Source organism: Pteronotus mesoamericanus, unplaced genomic scaffold, assembly GCF_021234165.1.
Source record: "Pteronotus mesoamericanus isolate MK-2021 breed Mesoamerican mustached bat unplaced genomic scaffold, CSHL_Meso_final contig_169, whole genome shotgun sequence".
Taxonomy (NCBI): Eukaryota; Metazoa; Chordata; class Mammalia; order Chiroptera; family Mormoopidae; genus Pteronotus; species Pteronotus mesoamericanus.
The window spans coordinates 21,055,370-21,065,107 of NW_026555068.1; the positions used below are offsets into that span (position 1 = coordinate 21,055,370).

General features: G+C 46.0%; 1 protein-coding gene across 1 annotated transcript; it reads right to left on the bottom strand.

The window, feature by feature from the left end:
* Window positions 1–5,495: 5,495 nt before the first annotated feature.
* On the bottom strand, window positions 5,496–9,504 carry SLC25A4 (solute carrier family 25 member 4). Its single transcript, XM_054566168.1, has 4 exons — window positions 9,265–9,504; window positions 7,474–7,960; window positions 6,774–6,914; window positions 5,496–5,935 (listed from the first exon to the last, which is right to left on the bottom strand). Exons 1-4 carry the CDS (start codon window positions 9,373–9,375, stop codon window positions 5,778–5,780), a joined length of 897 nt encoding a protein of 298 aa, XP_054422143.1. The 5' UTR covers window positions 9,376–9,504; the 3' UTR covers window positions 5,496–5,777.
* Between the last annotated feature and the right edge of the window lie 234 nt (window positions 9,505–9,738).

Consider the following 9,738-nt stretch of genomic DNA (forward strand, 5'->3'; position numbering starts at 1 on the left):
TATGTCAAACCTTTTAATGCTCTAGTGGCATTAGTCCCTGAATATTGTAAATGACCCTTGCCATATGTCAGGTGCAACACACAAGCTCATGGGGAAGGGTATACTTTGATTTTAGATACAAATGTACTGCCTTAGTTTTTACTGCTTTGACAGAGGAGGTGCATCTGAGTATTACTAACAGGAATTCAACCTGAAGTAAAAGGAAGAATAACAATATTGATTTTTTCAAAGCAGAATTTGCAGTTCTGTTGTCAGGATTACTTACAGAAGTATAGATAGAAGGCAAGGAATTGAAAAATGAGATACTCTCTCATATGAGTCATGGTACTTGGAAGTTATGGTTTAAGGGGCATTTTTATGAAGGACTTATAATTATACTGTTCTCATTTTCAAAAACATAAAAAGTGAAGGATTGTCTAGCACTACTTTATATTTGGTTTACTTGTACCTTTCTATATATACTTTGAAGATTTACTTTTGCAACTAGAAATTACACTATATCCAAAGTCTAAGTTACTAGGCAAGATTCTTATTGAGAGTTATTTTCCTATCTGTCACATGTTAATGTTGCCTCCTTTTTTAATAAGATTCCGTGAAAGATTTTGAACTATTGAAGTTATTTCCTAAGGGATAACTATTATCTCGGTCTTCCCCTACTTCCTTTTTTTGCTCTCCATAAAAAGCTACCTGCTTAGGTACTACTACAAATAAAACTTTTCTGGTTCGCTTATAAATACAGTGTAATGCAGTTGTTTTCCATCCATTAACCCAAATGTCCAAAACAGACACCTAGACAACTTTAAAAAGAGATTGTTGTGACCAACAGGACTTTGTGCTTCTCCCCTTCAGGCTCATACTGCACACACTGTGGAAAGTATTATGACCAATATAATGTCGGAGACACAAGTTTAATTTATTACCTTTTGATAATTAAATTCACAAATGTTTACTATCTTAAATGCCAAAGTCTTTACCTATAAATGATTGTATACCATCATAGAAAATGTGTTTAATGCTAATGATTACTTTTGTTTCCATGAATGAAGATCAGTAAGAAACTGAAAAATCAATAATGCTTTTTAAATTTTTCAGTCCATTGCGATGCGTTTCACTCATGAAGGACTAGCTTGGCATAGTGAAAACAGAAATAAAAGAATCGAAGGTAACTGAGCTTTGAGCCTGTGTTTCTCTCTCAAGCGCATGGCCTTGTTCCCGTTGAAAAATTATAATTCCAACCTGTGCGTGCCACACGAGACTAAGAATTAGAATGAAGTTGGAAGGGTAAGGGAGGTTATTAGTTATTCATAGAATTCCTAAAGAGTTTGCTTAAAATTCCATTCTAAACCAGGTTATCTAGTTTCTGTAAAATTGTCACAATGCTACAGTGGATACTCTGTTGTAGAGCGTAGGAGTGTCTTCTAAAAGTATCTAGTATCCACATCAACATTTCATATGTATTGTGGGTGATAAGAAATACTCTTTTTAAAACTTGCTGTTCACACATCAGTTTAGGAACCAACATGTCATTTCACTATAATTTAATGAGGGTTTTGTTCATTTTTTTCCCTATGAACCTAATTTCATATTGCTGTTAAAAAATAGTAAAAGAACTTGGATAGTCACCAAAAGATGATTAAAAACTATGGTTCTAAATATACAGCATGTATATATTACAATGGTAGTCTTCACAAAAAATGATACCACATTTATTTCATGTATTGGGGTGATAGCTGATCTCCACGTTTGGAGGGTGCCTGTTTTCGTTATTTCATTCTGAGAGTCTTTATATTTAATAAAGAAAATGTGCAGAATCATAAGTAAGTATATCCGCCTCCCATGTGGTTATGTATACTAACTAGAAAACCCTATCGAGAAGTTTTCATTTAAAATTCCATTTTGGAGAATGAGAGAGGAATGTAATCCTAAGGGGAAATATCCACGAGAAAATGTCGTCTTGTACATTTTGTTGTTGTTTGTCTAAGTGTCTAAGGAAACGCAGAAGAGGGTGCCGACCATAAATGCACAACTCACAGGGTGTCCCAAACAAACACCAGGGCCACCACTAGAATGTTGTTTGGGTAACGGAGCCCACAAGATCCCCGGGGCTCCTGCCCAGTCACTACTATCTCTGCCGCAACGTAACTGCCATCCTCACTTTTAACACCACAGTGTCATTTGGCCTGTTTTTTTTTTTTTAATGTCATATGAGTGAAATTATATTTTTTTATGTCTGGCTGCTTTGGCTGAACATATTTCTGTTTGTGAGATGTTTCTGTGTTGTTTGATGTAGCAGGAATTTGTTCTCATTTCTGTATACTAGTCTGACCTATGATTTTATATAGTCACTTGGTGGTTTATGGTCATAAGAGGTGGTTTCCAGGTTTTAACTATTACAAACAATGATATGAAGACTTTTGTAGGTGTGCCTTGATTACTTGTGCATGAATTTTAATTGGGCATATTCGTACGAGTGGAGTTGCTGGGTCATAAAATCTGCATATTTAGTAGATAAAGCCAGAGCTCTCCAAAGGGAGTACCAACTTACTCTCCTGCAGAAGAGTATGCGTGTGTCCTTAGTTCCTGTTGCTCCATAGCCTCACAGTATTTAGTGTCGGTCATTTTTAAGTTTTACCATTGGAGTGGGTATATAATGGTATATTGTGACTTTAATTGTGCTATTCGCATCTGATTGAGCACTTTTTCATGTTTATTGGACATTGGAAGTGCCTTTTCAAGGATTTTGTGTTTGTTTTTTTTGGCTGTTTTTTCTTTTGGTGGAATGTCTTTTTCTTATACATTTGTAGGAGCAGTTATATGCTCTAAATACACTACAGTCCTGGTATGAATTATGGTACAAATATTTTCTCCTAGTCTGGTTTGCCTTTTCACTGTGAATGGTCTCTCTGAACAGAAAGGTATAATAGTCCACTTTATCAATCTTTTATGGTTAGTACTTTTGTTAAATGTTAAGATTTTACAAAATGTTCATCTACCTGAGGCATTAAGATAGGCCGCTACCTTCTAGAAATGTTGCCTTTCACTTTTAGATTTGCAGCTCCCTTGGCACTATAGATTGTCTTTTTCACTAATTCTGTTACCTTAGCTATTTACTTCCAGATTTATTCTTTGGGTTTATTTTGCTGTTATTTTTCTAACTTCTTGAAAAGGATGTATAGTTCATTGATTTTCAGCCTTTTCTAACATGCATTGCTTGAAGGCAATAAATTTGTAGCATAGTTTTAGCTATTTCTTACAATTTTTGATAACGTGGTATTTTTATTAAGTTCAAAATATTTTCGGGCTTCCATTGTGATTTTCACTTTTAAAGTAACAGGTTCTTTAGATTATATTTTCAATTGGATGTTTTAAAGTTGTATTTGTGGTTTTGGTTTATATGAAAAGTTGTAGGAAAATCTTGAAGCTCTAATAGATCAAGGGCAGCAAGTGACAGCCCATGGGCCACATTCGGCAGCTCAGTGCCTGTTTATGTGGCTTTTACTTTTTTTAAGTGAGTTTTTAAGTGAGTTTTAAGATCACAAGAATGTTTTTTGACATGTAAACATTCCATGAAATTCACACTTGTTCATTGGCCTAGCGTGTTGCGTAAATGACCATCTGGCCAACCAAACCTAAAATATTGACAGTCTCTTCCCTCGGGGAGAACGTTTGTTGACCCCTGCTCTGGATGATGTTTTCTTCCAGACTTTTGCCCCTGGCAGGCCGCAGAGGCGCCACATCTCAAACTGGGATGACCTGAAGGTTGGCCTCCGCGACTGCAAGGCCCAGCTGTGTCCAGCTCACCCTTACTACTGGGGCGCCAGCCTTTGGGTCCCACTCAAAACAGGTTTCCCGGGGCTCCCCGCTTTCTTGGCAGGCTGATTTTTTTTTTTTTTTTTTTTGGCCTCTCCTTGAGAGGTTTTGAAATTCTCCAGTCCCTTCATCAGCCTTTCAGCTGAATTTCCCACGATTTGCAGGCACCCAATGGGGAAAAGTATCAGATAGGGTGGAATGTCAGACTTACTTCTGGGTTGGCTCCTCCTGAAGTCTTGGCTCCGTAATTTTCCATGCCTTGTTCGCTAGCTCCCCAAGGCCTTCATGCAGGTTTTCATTTTAAATAGTTTGAACGCCTTTTCTAGTTGGCGGAAGGTGCATTGGTTTGCGTTACCTGGTTGGCCAATATAGAAATCCTTTATAAACCATAAATACGGTTTGTTTTTTAAGGTAACGCTCAGTTGTTAACAGTGAAATGGGCCACCCTTGAACCTGAATGTGTTGGGGCGACCCTCAGCAAAGCGGCCGCATCGCCTCTGGGAGCCCCCTGCTGGGCCAGGGTGGGCATGACGGGGGCTGGGGGGGAGCACAGAGCTTCGCTATGACGGTGGGACAGGGCAGCCAGTTTCTTACTGCGGATGCAGGACTGAGTAGGTGGAAGAGCTCAGGAAGGAAGGGGAGGAGAAGAAGGTGCAGGGGCCCTGCGCCCCTCGGACCACCCCGCAGGGGGACCAGGACGCGTGGCTGCCTCCCCGGCTTTGCCGAGGACGAGGACGGAGGAGCTCGGCTCCTGCCCGGCACCCAGCAGGCCAGGACCGTGTGCGCTGTCTGGCCTTCTGGACCAGAGTTCCTCATTTGCTACTTGAAGCTGTAATTACTTTCCACTTGCTCACACGAGTCAAAGCCAAAACTGACTTCCCGCTAGGTCTTGCCAAATCATTACAGCAAAGATGTGCTAGCAGGTTTGCCCTATACCCATGCATCTGACACTAGCAGGTGTTTTCTAGAGCCATGTACCTAAGTCTAGTTATTTTCTTTTGGGGTCCACCTTCTACCACTTCCCCCATTTCAACACCCACCTTCTACTCAACCAAGATTCATTCTGTGAAACATTACATTATTTAACAATGTAATTGAAGAGAGAAATGCCATTAAAAAAAATTTTTTTTTAAATTGCTTGATTCTAGAAACATTGATTTGTTGTTCCATTTCCTCCTGCAATCATCAGGTGATTCTCGTACGTGCCCTGACCGGGGATCGAGCCTGCAGCCTTGGTGCGGCAGGGAGGGTTCCTGTCTTTCTGTGTCTGCCACAGAACCTGGTCCCCATGAAGTACTAGCTTGCTAAGTGACATTCAGAGCCCGCCTGTCGTGACAGTCTAAGTCTCACAGTCCCTTAACGGTGTGAACATAAAGCACTTCTTCTTCATGCCAGACTCTTGAAACTGGCTTAAAGCTTTTAGCAGAAACGCAGAATTCCTGAACACGGAACGAAAGTGCCCAGGATAGAGTGAGATCATGGAAGCTGGGACCTGGGCCGGCATTTCTGAGCCTACAGCAACGTGGTAATGAGGTAAGAGTGGGCATAACCTGCTCAAGTTTGGAAGCCAGAACTTTAAGCACTCTAGGCACTTCCAGGATACATAAAGCTGGGCCAGTGATTTATCAATGAGTCATGCCAGCAAAAAGGCATTTAGGGTCTTAGTAAGAATTCAATAGAGAACATGCATTAAGTGGTCTTTATTGGTTTCACATTCAGTTATTTCATTATCAGTTCTTCGGTTAATTATACAAGTATGATACGTTATATTTTCTGTGGGAATTTAAATGTAAAATAAATACAAAATACATTCGTGGTTTAATGAACACTCAGTGAAGCCTTTTCCTTTTTTTCTGAGGTATTCCTTTCAGTCTGGTTTAATCCCAGATCTTTCTTTTTACTTCCCCTAGGAAGAGTCTATTAAACCACACAACGGGTCTGGAACCAATGAACTTGTTTTAATTCCATTAGACGAACTTTTTGATCTCATCATACAACACCAATACAAAAGCACCGCCCATGCCTCTCAACACATTGGACCAGGCCCCTTTGAAGAAAGCGTTGGCGCCCTCGTCTTTGGCGATCTTCCTCCAGCAGTCCAGGGTCCCAGTGTACATGATGTCCGCTGTGGGGACAAACGGTGGTGAGGGCTCCGTCCTTCGAGAGGGAGGAGGCTTTGCCTCCGAAAGACGTCAGCACGCAGAGTTACCACTGTTCTAAGTAAGTCACTTGAGCTCAGTCCCAGCTCTATGCAACAGTCAACGAGAAACCCCCTTCCCTGCAGAATTGCTAGGCAGGCGCTCTCACCATTCCCACTCCTTTAGCTCAAAAACTGGGGCAATTAACCAGCTAATTCACAGACCATCGAACTGAAATGGAAGGAGCAGGGTGGAACAGCAGTGTTACACTGGAGTCCCCTTTGATGGATGAGGAAACTGAGGCTTAGTCTCCGATTATACTAGCCCAGGCTTACACGGTGACAAGAGCTACGACTATTAGGTTGAACCACAGGAAACGAGCACTTGACTTTCTGACTTTAAAAATGGCAATTTCATATGTTTCAACCCACGGCAGCCAAAACCTTTGCTATCGCAACAGACTGTTTCAGCCCATCTGCCATCCACCTAAATCTCCCTTCCCTACTTGGAATAACTAGATGAAAAGATTGTTTTTAAATAAACCAGCTAATTTCTTCCATTCTTTTGCCTTGTTTCTCACCCAGGCTCTAAGGGAGAAGGGCATACGTCCTGTACCATGCTAGATACCTAGTTACACTTATCTCTAAACACCCCATTTTTGGTGTTCTTATCTATATGACAACAAATTCTCTAAAGTAGTTGAGACTTTTTCCCCCGTTCTTACCACATAACTTTAACAACGAGAATAGCGAAGACTGGAAACAGTATCAAGTAATGCTCTCAGGCAGAATAAATATGAGGTAGACCAGTAAGTGCCAGGCTTACCCCCTTTCCGGCCAGACTGCATCATCATCCTACGGCGGACGGTGTCAAAGGGGTAGGACACCAGCCCAGCCACTGCCGTCACGCTCTGGGCGATCATCCAGCTGACGATAATGTGCACATTCTTGGGGTCAGGCAGCATACCTGTGGGCAGAGCCGAGAAGCCAAATGGCGATGAAGTGATTCCTTAGCGGCCGGGCAAAAGGCAGGTGAAGATGGGGGAGAGGCTACTGAACCTCCAACTCCATGCCTCCCCCCCACACTTCCAGAAGAACCTGCCCCTGGCGGGGTTCCTCCCAAAGAACCAGGCAGCCCACAGCAGTTGGCGGCTGCCCTTGCCGGATCTAGGGAAGTCAGAGTTCCACCCGGCATACAGAACGCGGTGAAGCAGCTCCAAGTTTTACTCAGTAACTGAAAGAGCCGTGGGAAGAGGGAGCTAGGCTGGCCCTTTTTCCTCTGAATAACTCAAAGCCAGAGTCTGTTTCAGCAGAGGACAAGGAGAACCCCCTGCCTCTAGAGCCAGTCTACGCCGCAGCCTCATTCACAAGCTCAGTGCAGCTCAGAGACTAGGAAAAGACAAGAGTGATAAACATAAAGCCCTTTGTCAGTGACAGATTCCTCAGGAGCCTCTCTGTACACGTCCTCCCCCTCCATCCCCAGACCTCATGCAACGCCCCCTCCCCCCCAAAGGCCCTCCTCTCACCCTTGGCAGTATCATAGACTCCAAAGTAGGCAGCTCTGTAGATAATGATGCCCTGGACGGAGACGCTGAAACCCTGGTAGAGCCCCCTAAGGCCATCGGACTTGAAGATCTTGGTGAGACAGTCGCCCAGACCACTGAACTCACGCTGGGCGGCACCCTTGCCCACGTCGGCAGCCAACCTGGTCCTAGCAAAGTCCAGCGGGTAGACAAAGCAGAGGGAGGTGGCCCCAGCTGCCCCACCGGACGCCAGGTTACCAGCAAAGTAGCGCCAGAACTGCTTATGCCGGTCCACGCCCCCCAGGAAGATCTGCTTGTACTTGTCCTTGAAGGCGAAGTTGAGAGCTTGGGTGGGGAAGTAACGGATCACATTGGCCAGGTTACCTCGCCAGAAGGAGAGAAAGCCCTGCTCCTTGGGGATTCTCACCACGCAGTCAATGATCCCTTTGTACTGCTTCTCAGCGCTGATCTGTTTGCTGGCATGCTGGACCTGCGGGGCAGGAGGGGCAGGGCAGGGACCGGGGAGGGGCCGGTTGGGGGGTGGGGGGAGCCGGGCAGAGGGAGACGGGTAGGAGGGCGGGGAGAAAGGACATGTGCATTTCTCAGATTTTCTTCTTTTAAAAACAGGCGTGGGAAACTTAAATATTGGAAATAAATAGGTTAGCTACTTGGATAACAAGCCAAGAAGATCCAATTTGGCTTCAAGGTGGGAGAAAATGTTCTGCCTCATAGAAATGGAAATGATGACTTAATTGTGTGAAGAGTCATTTATGTACCGAATCTCCCCTATGCTAGGAACTATGTTAGGGCCTCACTGGGACATAGAAATGACTAAAGATCCCCCGCCCGAAGGGCACCTGCTCTGATATTACAGACAGGACGGGCAGGAGATGAGTCCGCGGTGTCACGCCGGGACCCCTGGAGACCAAGAGCTCTGAGTGGGAGATGTTCTGATAGCAGGGGAATAAACCCCATAGGCCTCAGTGCTTGGAAACATTCAGGCAGATTATCCACGTAACCAATTGTCGAGGGGGTTGCTGCTGATGTGAACAACTTGTTGGGGTTTCTCTAATTTCCTCTCCCAAGTGGAAGAGACTTGCTGACAGGCCCGAGTCTTTTAAAGGACAAGTGGAGGAAGAAGCGTGGACGGAATGACGGTGAGCCATTCCGGCACTAGGCTGGAGTGGGGAAACGCTGGGGAAAGGGTGAGTAAGGACGGCCATCTGAGTTTCTTCCAAAAACTGTTTCTTAATCTCTCAAAATCTGTTTCTTCGTCTGTAAAATTGGAAGAGGTAATACCTATCTTAGAGGTTATAGTAAAATGAATGAAATATATATCAGCCTTAGCATGTGCATGGGACACGGTAAGCGAGTTCTTCTGTAATAATTTGAGGCTTTTATTGTAAAAGGCGGGCGCAAGTGAAAAGGTACAAGGGACATGGAATGTGGAAAGGTGAGGCTGACCTACGAGGCCTCAGCGGCGTGCCAGTGCCGTCCCAGGCACAGGATCTGGCTGGCTGGAACCCCCTCGGGGTGGGTTTCCATATATAGACACCAGGCCGCTGGGCGCCACCCGACACCAGGAATCTGCTACTGACGCTGGACCTGTCCGCGCAGAGGGCACCTTCGCCTTCGCGTAGGCCGGGCGCCGGGCCTGTGGCCTAGCACAGATTTGCGGCGGCCGCCCGCCGGCTCCCCCGCGCCGCTGCGCCTGGCAGCGCCCCTCGCGCCCGGCGCGCCCAGCCCGGCCGCCCCGCTCGCCGCGCCCGCTCGCCGCGCCCGAGCCGTCCTCACCTGCAGCAGCAGTTTGACCCTCTCGATGGGGGCGACCGCAGTCTTGGAGACGGCAGCGGCGATGCCGCCCGCCAGGAAATCCTTCAGGAAGCTCAAAGCCTGATCACCCATGTTGACAGCCGGGCGCACACAGCCTGCGGGAGCCGCGCTCTCACTCTTGCCTCCGCCCGGCCAGGCACCGCCACCCCGTCTCCGTCCCTGCGCGACGCGAAGGGGCCGCTTGTCTCGCCCCGCATCCCTCCTTATATCCCCCGCCCGGCCTCTCGCGAGAGGAGGAGGGACCCCGGAGCCGAGCACACAATGCGCATTGGCTGGGCAGGTGCTTGGACACCCCCTCGCCGCCCCCCTCCTCTGCAGAGGGCAAAGGGGGCGAAGGCGCTTCCGGGAGGCAGGGGTGGGCCGGGGGCTGTGCCTTCAGCTTGGGACGTTTAAAGGGCAAATTCATGTTATCTGTCCCAGCAAGCAGAGGGAACA

What these genes read in the sequence shown, in the direction of transcription:
- SLC25A4 (XM_054566168.1), bottom strand. Translation starts at nt 9,375, where the DNA reads ATGGGTGATCAGGCTTTGAGCTTCCTGAAGGATTTCCTGGCGGGCGGC. An exon ending in GGGTCAAACTGCTGCTGCAG is followed by an intron (nt 7,961 to 9,264) that starts GTGAGGACGGCT and finishes CCTGCCCCGCAG; the next exon opens with GTCCAGCATGCCAGCAAACA. An exon ending in AGTCTATGATACTGCCAAGG is followed by an intron (nt 6,915 to 7,473) that starts GTGAGAGGAGGG and finishes CTCTGCCCACAG; the next exon opens with GTATGCTGCCTGACCCCAAG.